Consider the following 16,868-nt stretch of genomic DNA (forward strand, 5'->3'; position numbering starts at 1 on the left):
GTTTCCTTTACTTCCTGGCAGATCCTGGTCATATTTTCTTTTTACGTGCAGAGTTAACTTTCAAACTGTTTTCTTGTTATGTCTGAGCTGCCCTGTGTTTACAGTCACTATATTTCATTTAAAAAGTACATTTTCTTGACGGCTGCCTCTGGTCTCCTCTGCCTTCATTCCCATGGTTGTTGTTGCATGTCTTGGTTGGCTATTAAAGCGACTTTATCTTCTCCTGCTTTGATTTAATTGTGCCTGAATGAACAGTGAAGGCTTTAATATTCAGCTGGCACATCTCAGTGAGCATCCACTGTCAATACTATTTCAGAAAAATGGCTAAAGGAAAACACATTAACTGAACACCGAGCTTAGCTTAACGGAACACAAAATTCATTTCCAAACCCAAACGTTTCAGTTTTTGTTCAGTTTACTGAAGTTCCAGGGCCTCCTTTTTTACTCCACAACCTATCGGTAGATAGTAGAACTTACCTCCAAAACACTCAAGAAGTTAGTGACTCAAGCCCAGATCATTACCCCTCTACCGCCGTACTCATTCTAGTAGTGTATACCACCATTCAATGGTGGTATACACCAACTTAGTCAACACAGACATTGCCTCAGAATGCGCTCACTTCTCTTTTCACATTGCTGACATAAACAAAAAGGATCGAACAGAGAGAGAATGACTTTGACCGTGTGGCTGTCAGCTGTGCTGTAATGACAGCAATATCCAATTATACAGTGTTGAAATTAGGCAACGTTTTTTAATTTTTCCATTGTTGAGAAAAACACAGATCACGGAGTTATCTGCTGTTTGAACCGCTCAGACAGTCGTAATGGAGGCAGAACTGTCGTGGAAGCTGATGTTTTTTTTTAATTAATAAGTCTTACAATCTCGAAGCAATAAACATACAAAATGTACAAATTACAGGAGTAAATCTAATTTAAATGACTTAACTGCTGCAATGTTGGCAACAAGAGGAAGGGACGTAAGATTTGCACCTGCGGGGTACCGATCGGGTAGCATCGGGGTCGTTTCTCTGTACAGGTTTGAAACAGGTTGGAGGCCAAAATTGGAAAATTTTCATACTAACAAATTCAGATTTTCTTTTTTTTGTTTTTATTTGTTTTCGAAGATCCCAAACACAAAGTTAGAACTGAATGAATGAGAGTCGAGATTCCGTATAAATTCACATAAAAACAGTTGCTAATTTGTGTCATTCTTCTTATTTTGTGTTTTCAGCCCAAATAGAGAATCTTTACTGACCTAAATGAGACTGTTCTGGGATGGGTTTGAGACACCAGAGACAAATCTGTGACTGTCTAGAGAAAAATGTGCAGTTTAAAAATGTCAGAAGACATAACCCTAACTCTGCCACTCACTGAATTCTGCAAACGTCCTCGTTTTACAAAACCATGTGCACTGCCCTCACCCTCTGAGTCACTAGAAGCTTCTGCTTTGGTGAGAAACATGAAAGCTGCTGAAGCACTCACCTGTTTGTCAGGTGACAGGCCAGAGACGGCCATGTAGGTGCTGCCAATGGTCTTGATCTTCTCGATGTCCTGAAAACGGTCTTCACCCAGCAACTGGGAAAAAGCACAGCAACAGATGCCTTTAGATGAGTCTGTCTGTAGGATCTGAAACGAAGCCGGGCCTTGATCTGAGTCGTCTGTCTGGAATAAATCGTCTGTTTTGCTTCTTCAAACTTGTGAAACTACGACTGAAGCATGAAGCTCCTGCAGATTCAGTTTTCAAAAACACTATATTTTTTACGTGGTTGGAATATTTCTGGATTCAGGATCTGTAGAGAAGCAAAAAAGTTCTTAATCCTCCTTCTGGAGCCGCCCGGATCCTTCCTCCCAAACACACAGCAGCTGGGAGTCTTCCTCATCTCAGGGAGCTCTCTGTTTGTCTGGAGGTGAAAGCGAGCGCCTCTGCTGCTGCACTGATCAGATAGATCCCTTTGAGTCTGTCAGGCAGAAACTGGCTTCAGCTCAGAGATTGATCAGGACCACACCTTCCTGCAGGATTCCCAGAATCCTCTGGGAACCAGAACGTCAGCAGAGACGAGGAAGCGCTCTGAATCCTTGATTTGATAAGCGCTTTCATCTCCATCTTCCTCGTTTCTGTTTCTCTTTTTGGAAGCGAGATTGTTTCAGGGCTTTTCAGGATACTCAACATTTCCAAACAGCTTGAAAGCATAACTGTATAAAACTATTTCCTGTTTTACTTTGCTGTGGTTTTTATTTTTTATGAATCAATCGTCTGAATTTTAAAGCCATAACCTTTACAGCTCACAAGCAAAGAATCCAATTATTTAACTTAGGATTTGCAACAGTTATTTTTTGTTTTTTTGCTTTAGTAGATATTTTTTTAAGAAAAACAACACATCACCACTCTATATCCACACTTACTATCTGTCAGTTCAGGGCAGCAGGAAAAAGAAATGATCAAGAATTACATGAAATAAAGTTTTTTTTTGTGGGAAACTGAATGTTTTAACCAGGAAATGAATAGTAAAGTGTGTAGATGAAGAAATTGCTTAAAAGAAGCCTGAATTTCCAATTATTTCTGTTCTGTTCCTGCTGCAGTGAAAGCAGTTATCAGAGTCCTGTACTCTAATAAAGTAAAAGCCTCACCTCATCAAAGTCGGCGATGATTTCGTTCAGGAGCCGCAGGCACTCCACCCCCTGGTTGTTCATCTCGGTCTGGGAGTAGAAGTCTGCGAATCCCGGGATGGAGGCGAACATCACGCCCACGGCGTCGTACGACTGGGAGTACAGCTCCTGCGGAGACGGGAATCCACACATGAGCTTCTGCTACAACGGCTCCTCACTGAACGGAACTACTGTCTGTTTACGTTGCTGCTGTGATAAGGTTGTTTTTTCTACCAAATATCCAAAAAACTTGCTACAGATTTTAGCTTTTTTAGTTTAAGATGAAATAACGAGAACATCCATTATTGGATTAGAGTGAAATTTTGCAGCAGAGTACGTTTTTTAGATCTTGTTTAGAATTTTTAACAAATGACTACAATTTTTTCAAAGATCTAATATTGAATGAATATGAAACATAAAGTTTGAATAAATGAGGCAAACAAAAAAATAATTCCCAGTTTAAAGCAGACCAGGAAGTTCAAAAAGTTGCAGTTCTTCCAGAGACCACCAGAGTGAGGTTCCACTCCAAGTGGTATTGTGGTAAAACTCAAATTTTATGCCCAACAATAATCATATGTACAGCTTGGTGTTCAACCCTTTTTGACTGTTATTGCTTTGATTTCCACTCATGACAACAATGGACTGGCCTTTACCAGGCTGAAGTGGGCGTCTGTTTTTTTTTTTTTTTTTGCAGTTTCCTTTCAGTTTATCTTCATTCTCTATAAAAAAAATCTACAGTTGGTTTAAACCTTATTTGTACATTAGATTTAGTGTAAGAACCATTAAAATGGGATGTAGATGATCCCTTAACCTTCAGGGGGCCAAAATCCTAAATAAGCTGAAGGTTGCGGGTCAAACAGGATGTTTTTATTGAAAACACTAAAACTAAATTTTTAAAGTTTTTTTTTTTTTACATACATATGAAAAAAAATACACAGAAAATATTATTCTGGAATAAATAAACTTAAACCTTAAATAATTTACAATATTTTTCTCTCCATAAAACTATATCCTGTTAAAATTATACAAGTTAAAAGAAAAATACATTAACATTTCTTTACTCCTATGTCAAAATTACACAAATTCAAAATAGGAATATGCTGCATAACAAAACAAACAAAAGCTTTAATTAGGAATCCAATTCATGTTTTTCAGCAATAAATTAAATTCTGTTTTTTTGCTCTTGTGTCATTTCATCAGAGCTTGACGCCTCGCATTTTTTGTCAATGTATGGCATGAACGCAGCATAAGACAAGAGGGCACCACCTAGAGGTAAAATATAAAAACACACCAAAGACAAATGATGTAGTTAGTTGTGGAAAACGAAAACGTGGGAGACTTTGACCTTAAAACCTTTTCACAAAGATGATCCTGCAAAAACTAGAAAATAAAGGTATTTCTCACAAAAAAGAACTACACATTCATGGTCCATAGCAGGGGTGCCAGAATCCAGGCCTCAAGGGCCAATGTCCTACATGGTTTTCTACCATCCTGTCATTGAAGCTGTCCAGAATCCCTGTCAGACCCAGACTACATAAATCTGGGTGGTTGCCATGGAATCATCAGGAGGCCACTGCAGCAAACCAAAAATCCTCCCCCTCCACTCTGTGTTAAACAGACACTTATTGAGGCTTTTTCCTTTTTAAGACACCGGTCATCGTGGATTCTTACGACCTGAAAGAAGGTGGAGGAGGTGGGTTCATGTATTAGTTGGATGTGTTTGGGTTTGCTTAAGCCAAAATGAGAAATGGGCAATTAGAATATGATCTAATGCAGCTCTGCATTGTCTGGGTGCACATGGCTCAGGAGAGTCTTTTTGTTGCAGCTTCTGAGGAAAAAAAAACTCCCAAAACTAGATGTCTGTTTTTGCACCCACAGTTTCTTTGACTCAGAGCACTATACATTTTCTCCATTAGGGGGCAGTGTTGATTCAGTGTTGCAGGGCTGCTGACATGAAAAAGCATGCTCCCACAAACCAGCGTGACATACTTTAAGTCATGGTTTCATTAGGAGAATATTGTAATAACAGGCTAAACACACCGACCAGCCACAAATCCACATTTTAAAGTGAATAATTTAGCAGCCGATCGGCTTCTTCACGGTTCCAAAAGCAATTCCACACTTGTGAAAGTAGGACTTTGGTGGGACGTCCCCCCAGATTGTGGAAAAGCCTAATGAGCTCAGTCAAAGCTGCGCACCGAAAGTGGCTTTTAGTGGTAAGCCTTTCATTTCTCCTCAGATGCGTGTCAGTCATTGAGCTTTTCCCGCCAGTTGAAGCGCTTCCATTTTTCATGAGTGCAAACGGGAAACAAATCAAGACGGGATGTGCTTTCCTCGACGCTTTGGCAGCCGCTCCAACACTCAAGATCACAGAAAGGCTAGATGCTGTGAGGCTAGATGTTTGGGAATGACTGGCACCAAACCTGACCGACTCCAACCACGAGACGCGTGAAGCTCCAGCAGCTGCCTCACCTCTGACGGGGGGTCAAGCTATGGAGCCCAGAAGAGGAGGGGAACAGTTCTGCAGATCGCCTCGTCCCCCTTTTTTGTGCTGCAGTCAAGGTGGTTGCCATGGTGACACAGCAAGCCTTGACTCAAGAAAGAAAAACCCAGAGAGAAGCAGCCACCACCCCTGCTGCTGCCCACTGATCTCAGTCAGTTTGGATGAGCGTGTTAGATGAATGCACTGAAAACACTTTTTTCTCTTTGTAACCAAAAATCAAACAAACACAAAACTAAAGAGGTGATTTGTGGATCTAAAATGTTCTTTTGCTGAAGATTTGTACTCAATATGTGAGGACGTGTCTGGTTTGCTGTCATTGTCTCCGTCTACTTTAATTCTTTGACATGTGTTTGGTTTGTTGGCGTCAAGATTCTGTTGTGCTTCTGTTGCACATGTGGTGATCACACCTGCAGTCGGTTCAGACTCATCTCAGCTCTTTCTGAACCGTCCCGCAGTTCACTTTTGAGTCTTCAGTCTCAGACCTTTGGTGCTTTTTCAGTTTCCGTTCGCCTCCTGCTCTCTTCCACACACAATGGACGCAGGTGATCATAGCGGGTCAGAATCGCAGGAAACTATCAGGACTTGGTTGGAGACTTCCTGGAGCTCAGATTTAGAATTTCTTCATGATTTGGACATTGTTCTCTGTATTTTAAATGATTGTTGTTGTTGTTTTGAAGGAGTTGAGTCTTGGCTGCTACTGGTGAGCTCCTGCATGAGGTTTTTTTTTTTGTTTTTTTTTTTGGTTTGCTCCTTTTGCTGTGCTGTGTGTTTTGTGAAAGAGCCCCCTTTCTCACTCTGAGGGTCTCACTCCTTTAATATTTGCTGCTTTCCTTCCTTTTTTTCAACATTTAGTGCTTCACCTGTCATCATCCTCACCTTTCATCACGAGCTGCATACTTATGATAAAAAACATTTGTCCCCTGCCTTCGTCTACATTTGGCCGGGTTAGGCTCAAGCAGTCCCCGAAAGGGACAAAAACAGGCTTCAAAGATGAATGGAATCTAGTCCCTAAAAGCACACATGGTCTAGGTAATATTATTTTGTTGTTTATAGGACTTGAAACATTCAATGGTAATACTTGGACTTGACTTGAGACATGCCTACTTTTGACTTGGGACTTGACTCGGACTTGAGGACAAAGACTTGGTTCTTACTCTGTTATTTGTCAGAAGAACCATTTTTGCTTTGATACCTTTTTCTTAATATCTTAACATCTTGCTAATCCTATTTTTCTTTATTTTATTTTTATTGTAAGTTATTCAAGTTATAAACGGACCAATCAGATACCTCAGTAAAAGCATGTGGTGCCATCTTTTGGTGCCCACGTCAAGTCTTCGATTAACAGATTCTCCTAAACATGCTTTCTATAGAAGGGGTGCGGACTTCCAACAAGCTCAGTCCTGATTGGCTACAGTAGTTGCCCAAGGAACGTGACTCAGACCGACTCGGACCACTCAATGTCTCATAAGTTTACACTTAAGTGGGAGTAACGAGTTTTCCCTTTCTGCATGACTTTTTAAAGTTATAAAACCGATGTTATGTATTTTCTGTGCGCTTGCAGCTTAGCGTTAACATGGATGACCCGCGACTATTGATGACATCATCGAGTGGTAGTATCGTCGGAATTTTGGATTTGGCCTGGCTGTCTGCAGGTGAAAAATGGACAAACCTGTGTGGGGCATTGCAGGCGACCTGCAGGGAAATTTAAGCTCATAGACCACTAGGTGATTTCTTAGGGGGAAAATGTTCATGCACAACGTGTAAGGGTAAGCCTGAAATAGATGAAGCGCAGGTATTTTCAACCCCCCCCATATTTTTGGTACTTCTCAAGGAGCGTGTTAGTTTTGTTCAACTGGCAATTGTGCTCTTCTTGCCTGCAGCTTTGCTTCTAAAAGAATGTGGCACAAGAACAGCATCACACGTACGTTATAAGAGTGAGTAACTTATGTTATCCTTACAAATACTTTTACCACACGCATGACACTCATTTGTTTTCAATGCCATCTGTTGAAAACACCTGCATTCCCCTTAACCCTTGTGCTATCCTATGGGGTCCAGATGACCCGATCCTTACATTGATGTGTTATTCCTACCATGACAAAGGTGGACAAAGGTGGAAAGATTTCATGTAATCCATGGACACCAGTGAAGATCACAAATCATTGGAGAAAAAAGGTTTAGCACACTGTCTAGTGGGTCTAGATGACCCAACTCCCAATGTTAAAGTGCCTAGGATAGCACAAGGGTTACGATGTAGCCTCTCTTCTCTATGAGCCTCCACAGGTCCGGGACCCGTGAACCAGTGCGGATGACTAATGTTTTACCTAAAGCTACCATTAGAGTCCACATTCTGTTTTTATTTATCTCTGTTATGTTTGAGGTGACTCTCCCAATCCTACAAAATATGTAGTGCTCGTCTCATTGATGTAAACAAAACAGCAATTGGAAAAATGGAGCTCATGTCTATCTCTGACAGCTTTTTGACAAATCTCCACCACCCTTCTGTGTTTCTGTACAAAGGGATGAGGGGGAGTTAAAAGAATTTGAAAAATCTGCTAACATGAAATATGACTTTTTTTCTGACATTTTCCGTCTGTTAATGTTTTATTCATTCATTTGGTCTTAATTGTTTTGAGGAAGTTTTTTCTGTGTTGAGCTATAAAATGTTGGAATTATGGGTAATAAGCAAACTTTTAGCTACTTAGTCCACCTAACAAAACTAAACAGGGTTAAGTTTGCTTTAAGATAACTCCAATCAATTGATCCATGTTTTTGAGTTGGTAACATAAAAATATTTTGTGTTTGTCGTCTTTCTGGAGGGCCAAACTGTGACTTCCTGCTGTTTTTCAGAGTAAAAGTCTAGGAATGTAAATAAAAGTGCTATTCCCTTATCCCATATTCTTTTGCAGGGAATGTCAGGCACAGTTGTGGGTATACTGAGCATCGGGGCGTCACATTATTGATCCCAAACCTCGTGATCTCCTCACGAGTCTCTGCTCTGCATCCTCAGGCCCACAACAATAAATAAACAGCCTGATTAAAAATGTAATACGTGATTAGGGCTCAAAGCATCCAAATGGATGCATTTTTAATCATGTTCTTTTAATTAGGAGAAGAACAAGCTCCTCTCCTGACAGTCATGATTCAACAGCTGCTCCACCTTTGTTGGGTGGGGGCAGGCGAGGACAACACAGCGATCTGACTTCATCCTGGGATAACTGTCCTCCCCGCCCAGCAGGACCATCCGTCAGCGGCGAGTCGATGAACCAGAGTAATGCAGTTTGGGAACCTGTGGTTACATTCATGAGGAGCTCCTTTCATTTTCACCTCATGACAACAGCTCCATCCAAACATCCCTTCAGCCTTTATCTTAACGGCTGGCGCTTCATTAAAGAGGAACCCTCATCAATAATGACAAACTCTCATTTTCAACAGTCATTAATCTTTCTCAAAATGCAATTAAAAGCAGCAACATTTGTCTTTTGGTTGCTGTTTCGCATCTGTGTGTGACTTTATCCAACCAGCAGAAGTCAAATGTTATCAGATGTTGTTCCTTTGAACAGAAATTGTGTGATATAATTATTTGAATCTTTTGTAATATAGAATTGGGCTGAACGGTGGTGCAGCGTTCAGGGTGTACTTCGCACTCAACCTACAGTAGTTGGAATTGATTCCAGCAACCTTATGACCCCAAAAGGATTCAGTGGGTTTTGAATTCATCTGACATAAAAACCTGAAGTTTCAGCAAATCCATCAGATTTGTTTATATGTTTTACTTTTATACTCATATTTTTTTTATATTTTATCTAGCTAACATTAGCGGTGCAACAAAAATGGTGAGCAATATTGTAGTTATCCAGTCCTGCAGATTTGATCCAGATTCCAGCTCAGACGAGGAAAACAAAGACGTACACAGATCTGTTTGTCTGCAAGTGGATCCATCAGAATGGAGCGGAGCCGGGCGCTTGTGGCCCACCCAGCATTAAATACATATATCTTTTTCCAAAAGCATTCTGTCTGCTACCGAATTACAACAATTTGAATAAAGAAATATTCAGAAAAAACCTTTTATCTTATTTTCTCTATAAATATCTTCCATCATCGGAAAGAGGCCACAAGAACATGTAAAAAACACACAAAAAAACATTTTCATGAGAGTGGGTCTTCAAAGACAATTGCAATTATTACTGTCATGTATGTACACAAACCTTTGTCTAACACTTGTTCCTATAAATGTTGTTTTTCCTGCTGAATCCTGATTATTCGCTACATTATTCACCTTTTACTATGTAATTTTCAGGATTTTACCTCTGGGTAAAATTGCTGGAAGATCTTGTGTCAAAAGCTGCATGTTTTCTCGTTATTCCCAAATGTTTGTGGATAATTGCTCAGATTTTGGCAACCAGTATGAACAAAGACAGGAAAACTTTTGAACTCTGTGGTTTGTTCAGTAAAAGCTACCATGTTGGATCAGAAGTCAAATGTGACTTTAACTTTAACTCCAATGTTAACAGTCTTTCGGCTGATTTAACACATGAACCATTGACGCACTTAATGTGATTCCAGCGGATTCTGAATAAATCACAGTTTTGCAACACTTTATGTTAGTAATGTGTTGCATTCCGGTGCAAGGCCGATATGAAAAGCCGCTTTCCTGCACATCAGAAACAGCTGATTTGCATTGATGGCGTGAACTGTCGAGGTGTTCCGGTCTGATTTAGGTTTTGCCAGTGACGTCTTTGGTGTTAAAAAGTTCATTTATAAACTTTATAAAAACTCTCCCCACTGCAGCTGTGCTCTATCCCAAAACTGTGGTTACTTGATGAACTGCACCTGGCTCCAGTTACTTTTATTTTTAGAAGTTCTTTTTCGTCATCCTGACAAATTTTAGCTCAAAATGGTGCCCTGCACAAACAAGACATGTTTAAATGATCCTTTTTTTCTTAATGTGAGGAACATTTGAGCAAGCCTTTGAGACTGCATATGAAAGTTTGAGTTTCCTCAGCATAAACCTTCAAATTTGCACTGTTACTATGACAACACTCTACAAAGTGCAGTCATGAGAACAATTGGAACAAACTGTAATCATTTAGGGAAACTTTCACATTAGCAGCTTCAGAATCAAACAAAACATCAGCTTTTTAATGCATGACACTGTGGCAGTGTGAGTTCAACTCCACTTAAAGGTGAAATTCATTTCTTAAATTTCTTCCTATTGCTAATCAGAAAAACGTCTGTCGGCCTAAAACAAGCAGAAAAAGTTCCATGCAGAAAATGGAACATGAAATTGTCAAAGACAAGAACTTCTTGGAGCTTGACTCCTCAAAGCTGAGGTCAGCTGACTCACCGCCGTGACTGAGAGACAGCTGAATGTGTTCTCTGCTGACAAGCCCTTATTAAAATCAAATCAAAGCACGCCGGCAGAAAGCTCAACAAAGATTTCCGGCTGGATGAACCGCCCAGACGATTTTCCCTGCTCTCAGAAAAGCAGCTCCTCTGCCTTTTCTTCTCCCTAAACACCAAAACCCTACAGAAGTTTTGTCTATGTAGCTGCTTCACGAATGCTGGCCAGCTTCTGAATCGGCGTTGGGTTGTGCACCATCCAGTCACAGAAGAGTTTAATAAAAAATGTCATTTTACACACGGATGGTTGACAAAGGAGGGCCTGCGCTTGTTTCAGGGTCCATCCATCATCTTTGCCATTTGCACTCAGAACATCTGACTTAAACTCCAATTTATTAAGAGAACGCTGAAAAGCAGACTAAAGGGACGTTAATATACCAAAGCCCATTAGTGGGAACCATCAGCAGTTTCCAGACGGATGTTCCATAGATGAGAATGTAGATTGCTTGCAGTCAGTTTAGCTTTCAAACTTCTTCACGGCAGAAGACAAAATCGTCACAAAAGAGTATAAGCTTATCGTAACAATCAGAGGGAATTTAGTTTACAGTCATGAATACATTCATAATTCTTGAAAGCTTGTTATACAATGGTTCGGGTAAATACTCGATTCTGATTGGTTAAAAGATGTCCATTAAAAAAATTGATAACATACACCTACAAGAGAAGTGCCGGTAAAATATCCTGAATGTTCTATTTTATCGCAATCACCTAAATGCCAGTTAGTAACCAGAACAGAAACATATGTTTACACAGGTTATTCCAGTATCACAACTGCAAGAGAGCAGAAAATATATCTCCGTCCTAGGAATTTAGGACACTACATGTGGGTTTTGTTTTTTTGAAACAAACTTTTGCTTCATCATCTGGTCATAAAAAAGCGATGAGGTGAAATTTCCCTCTGAAATGATGCTTTGTTCCACTAACCACGACCTTCAGCATACAGACCCCTTTCCTCCGCTATCATCATGACAACCCGTCACACTGCGTATCAAATAGTCAGCTAAAACTGATGTAAATGTAAAAAAAAAACACGATTAAAGTACTATTAACTGATTTAATATTTATTTATATTGTAAGTGTCCATGGTTAAAGCAGGATAGGTGTCTGATGGTTAACGCCTCAGTGTTTTCCATTTTTATCTTATAATGGACATCTTATCGGGCATTATCCCCTACTTATCCAAAAGATTTAGGAAATATCTATAGGAAATATTATGTTTATGGTTTGTTTTGCCTTTTAAGAAAAGCTTTCTTGAAAAAGTTTTTTTTTAATTCAAATAACATAGATGCAAAAACAGACATACAATGGACTGATGATCAGTGAAGAACCTCAACGACTCTTAAAGGGCCTATATCATGGGAGAACCCCAAAGTGAAAGATCATGTGAAATCAACTTTTTGATCTTTTAATTGTATTATAATGTTCATTCCTAACAAAAAGACACCCCAAAGCGGTATTTTGATCTTTTTCATACATCTCAGAGTATTCCTCTAAAAACCTGCGCTCTGAGCACCAGACCCCCCTGATCAACAAAAGCGAGGGGGTTCTCACATTGTGACGTCATAAAGTGAGGAACAGCCCCTTCCAGGAAAGGACTGTGCTGCCAGCTTTGCCCACAGGCTAACATACACACACGCACACTTTCTCCACAAAGCTAGCTGTGATCTGCAAAAACACTTCATTTGCATTAAAAAAATCATACTTTAGTGTTCCAAAGGTAATATATCATCATGGATATAGTTTACTTTGAAAGGCATACAAACAGTATATAGGGCACCTGAATGGTAAAAAATAAAGATGGGGGGTGTTTTTTTCCAGCCTCAACATAATTCTGAAAAAGGACAATAATGTGAAAGGGATTAGTAAAAGTGAGAGTTTTCAAAGAAACACAATCCCAATAGTGCAAAAATATGTGCTGTTTTCAAACCAAAACAGGTGGTTTACAAACACATTGCCATTAATAGAATTGAAGCAATAATATTCAATAAGGATTTTACACTAAGTTGTAATAAACTGCATCTTTGGTTTGGTCTTCGAGTTGGACTTCCTAAGATGACAGTCAACGATAATTAGGTACCCAATGAAACCAACCTCCAGTGGTCACTAGAGGACCAGCATCATTTGATACTCAGGGTTGTTTCCCGTTTGGGAATTGAAGTTAAGAGCTTTTCGTAACAGATTTTTTGGGGGTCGATGTGGGAGTGGGTTTCCTACAGACCTCATTGTCCCGGTCCTTCTCCAGGAAGTGCCGGGCCACGTGGCTGGGTAAGATGTTCCTCAGCATGTTCTCGTTGTGCTCTCGCAGCTCCTTCATCTCGTTGATCTCCTCTTTGGCCTGGACCCGCCACAGGAAGTCCAGCCGTGCTGTGTACTCCAGCTGAGAAAGCAAAAAAAACAAAAGCTCAGAAAAAAAAGTGGCTAATGCAATCTTAACATCATCCGAAAGTTAAGTCAAAAGTGGCAGAATAGTAGAACATACAAGTAAACAGAGTGAAAAAAACAATCTGAAACATAAAGATATAAGTATCATCCAGCAACTGCAGGTTACATTGAAGACATCTGTTCTTGGTTGGTTGAGCATGGGTACCCACCTACCATCCCAACAACATCATCAAGTTTACAGATTACACAACCATTGTGATTGTCAGCACCAACACATGGAGGCAGACTACAGGAAAGAGGTGAACCATCTGGTCCAGGGGTGCAGATTTTGCTAACTGTAAACTGTTTTTTTTTTAGAACAACAGTCCCTGATAGCACTCAGTCTGATAGATGTTTATCATCAATGTTTGATCACACCCCAGGACCCCGAATCAAGCCAAAGCCCTGACCAAGCTACACCCTAGTACCCAGAGCCAACCAGAAGTCCTGGGACCCCGTCCCAAGCCAAACCCCTGACTCAGCTACACCCTATTCAATTCAATTTCAATTCAATTTTATTTGTATAGCCCAAAATCACAACAACAGTCGTCTCGATGGGCTTCGAAGTAAAACATGAAATCAAAAGGATCACGAATACAAAGAGTTCAATAGAAAAATACTAAAATGAACTAACAAACTGACTAAGCTATACTGGCATCCCTGCCCTTAGACCCCCCTTCGCGGTAAGGAAAAACTCCCAAAAAAACCGGATTCCGGAAAAAACGAAGAAACCTCAGGGGTGCCCACATGAAGGAGGGATCCTCCCCCAGGACGGACAGGCGATTTACCAGAAATCTTAGAGAAGAATTAACTTATCTAAATCTACAACTACATATATAAAAGTCCAGCAGACGAGCTTCATCCAGCCGTGGTTATCGGGACAGTCAAAGGCGCGAGTCGAGCCGGAGACAGGAACCACAGCCAGGTGTAGGAGCAGGAGCAGAGACGAGGTACTCGGTCAGGTACAGAGCAGAGACGAGCCAGAGATGAGCCAGAGGCAGGATCCACAGCCAGGTGTAGGAGTAGGAGCAAAGGCGAGGTAAACGGTCAGGAACTGGAGCACGGATGAGCCAACTGGAGTCTGGAAGCACTCCCACTCCCCAGGAGGGGAGAGGAAAAGAGGGACAATACATGAATCGCACTGCACCAAACAGAGGCATGGAGAACTAAATGATAAATTATGATCAAGAATAGAGGAGAGGAAGGGTAGAAGTAAAAAAGGAAAGAGGACAGAACCCCAGTGTACCATAGTTACCCCAGCTTCATCTTCTAGCAGCCTTTTAAAAGAAATAGTTATTATTAAGTTTAATTTAAACAAACTAACATTAAGTTAAATAATCTCTGAATACTAACTAGTCTGACAATAAGCCTGTCCAAAGAGGAATGTTTTCAGTCTAGCTTTGAATGTAGAAACTGAGTCGGCCTCTCTTATATGAGCTGGGAGTTTATTCCATAAGACAGGGGCTTGGTGGCTAAACGCTCTACCTCCAACCGTACTTTTACCAATTCTAGGAACCACAAGCAGTCCTGCATTTTGCAAGCGAAGTGTTCTGATTGGTTGGTAAGGGACTATGAGGTCCTTAATATAGGACGGGGCCATTCCATGTAAGGCCTTATAGGTTAACAGGAGGATCTTGAACTTAATTCTAGAATCAACTGGGAGCCAATGGAGCGAAACTAACACAGGAGTGATGTGATCTCTTCTGCTGGTTCCAGCTAACAATCTAGCAGCTGCGTTCTGAACAAGCTGGAGACTTCTTAAGGAACTCTTAGGACACGCTGCTAACAAAGAGTTACAGTAATCCAGCCTCGACGTAACAAATGCATGGATGAGTTTTTCAGCATCACTCTTAGAAAGTATATTTCTGATCTTAGCAATATTCCGCAGGTGAAAAAAGGCAGTTCTACACGCCTGAGATATATGAGCCTTAAATGATAAATCCTGGTCAAGTAAAACCCCAAGGTTTCTAACTGTGGAATTGGGGGCTATACTTATACCATCCAGGGAGACTATCTGAGCAGACAGAGCATCTCTGAGGTTTTTAGGACCAAGTATAATGACCTCAGTTTTTTCTGGGTTCAAGAGGAGGTAATTAATTGTCATCCAGGTCTTGATGTCACTGATGCAGGCGTTCAGTTTCTCTATCTGGTCATTCTGGTCAGGCTTCATGGATAAATACAACTGCGTATCGTCGGCATAACAATGAAAATTAATGCTGTGTTTCCTGATTATGTTTCCTAGGGGTAACATATAAAGCGTAAACAGGATCGGTCCCAAGACTGAGCCCTGTGGGACTCCATAGTTGACTCGAGTGCACTGAGAGGAATGGCCATTTACATTAACGAACTGATACCTATCAGACAGATAGGATTTAAACCACTGGAGAGCAGATCCTCTGATCCCTATGTCCTGCTCTAATCTATGGAGTAAAATACCGTGGTCGATAGTGTCAAAGGCAGCACTGAGGTCCAACAGGACCAGAATAGAAAGTAGTCCCTTTTCTGAGGCCAATAACAAGTCATTAGAGACTCTAACTAGTGCAGTTTCCGTACTGTGGTGAGGTCTAAACCCCGACTGAAAGTCTTCAAAGTGGCTGTTGTCCTGTAGGTGGCAGTAAAGCTGCTTAACTACAACTCTTTCTAGGATTTTAGAAATAAAGGGCAGGTTTGATATCGGTCTATAGTTGGCCAAGATGCTAGGATCCAAACTGGGCTTTTTCAGAAGAGGTTTAACAACTGCATATTTAAAAGACTGTGGCACGTAACCCGTTTCCAGAGAGGCATTTATCATTGTTAATATGGGATCATTAATTAGGGGAAAAGTTTCTTTAAAAAGTCTAGTGGGAATTGGGTCTAACAGACACGTTGAGGATTTGGAGGACGTAATAATTGATGTTATTTCCGCTTGATCCACAGCAGTGAAGCAGTCTAATGTTACAGAGGTTTCTATGGATGCCTCCATTTCTACCGCTTCAGCCTGTTCTGGGCTGATAGTAGGAATAACTTGATTTAACTTATGTCTAATATTTGAGATTTTACTATCGAAAAATGTAAGAAAATCATCAGAGCTGAGAGAAACAGGAACATCTGGTTCTACTGAGCTCTGACTGCGAGTTAATTTAGCTATAGTGCTAAAAAGAAATCTTGGATTGTTTCCATTCTCTGATATTAAGGTTGAATAGTACTGGCTTCTAGCTCTACGCAGAGCTTTTTTATAATTTAATAGGCTATGTTTCCAGATATCCAGAGACTGCTCTGAACCGGAGCGGCGCCATTCTCTTTCCAACTTACGGGTTTCTCGTTTAAGATTAAAACATATTTTGCAACGTTATATTAGCAGAAAAAGAATATGCCTTGAGTCAAAGGTAGCAGGCGCTTTCACGCGACTCCATATGAGTGCTTTTGTTTTTGCAGGTGTTCTCTAGTACCCAAAGCCAGCCCAAAGTCCTGATTCACCCTTAATACCGTACATTTTTCCGATTTAGTTTCTTTTGGATGGGATTCTAGTAAAGCTTCTAAGATCAAACCATCAAATGTGTCAAGTATAAGTGACAAATTGCAAGCCGTTAAGCAGATATGATGAATGTTAGTGAAGTTCAAGATGTCTCTGGAGTTACAAAGGATCTAGAACAGTTTGGTGTCAGAAAACATATAAATGAAATTGCTCATGCTTTAGCCACATATGCAAATAGACTGGGAAACAATCAGGAGCTGTTATTCTAGATTCTAATCTGTATGATGTTCTTCCACACATCCACACAAAGAACCGAAAATGTTTGCTGTGAGAAAGAACGCCGCAGAGAGAAACAATTAATTTAGACTGGACCCGAAGCTTCAGCCGCAGTCTGTGGTTGGAAGCCAGGGGAGTTTATGCAGCCTGAGTGTAAGACAGAAC

At 40.6% G+C, this 16,868-nt stretch overlaps 1 protein-coding gene across 3 annotated transcripts in view; it reads right to left on the minus strand.

Moving 5' to 3' along the window:
- adcy8 (adenylate cyclase 8) overlaps positions 1-16,868 on the minus strand; it is a 134,872-nt gene that overhangs the window by 19,076 nt on the left and 98,928 nt on the right. For all 3 annotated transcript variants that reach the window (XR_002875123.1, XM_023965391.1, XM_023965392.1), the window contains 3 exons: positions 12,771-12,929; positions 2,629-2,775; positions 1,483-1,575 (listed from right to left, as the gene is read on the minus strand). Coding sequence is in view for 2 of the 3 variants with exons in the window: in XM_023965391.1 (XP_023821159.1) it covers positions 1,483-1,575; positions 2,629-2,775; positions 12,771-12,929 (399 nt within the window). In the remaining variant the exon portion in view is untranslated. The remainder of the gene's footprint in view (positions 1-1,482; positions 1,576-2,628; positions 2,776-12,770; positions 12,930-16,868) is intronic.

The sequence above is a fragment of the Oryzias latipes genome, chromosome 17, assembly GCF_002234675.1.
Source record: "Oryzias latipes chromosome 17, ASM223467v1".
Lineage (NCBI taxonomy): Eukaryota > Metazoa > Chordata > Actinopteri > Beloniformes > Adrianichthyidae > Oryzias > Oryzias latipes.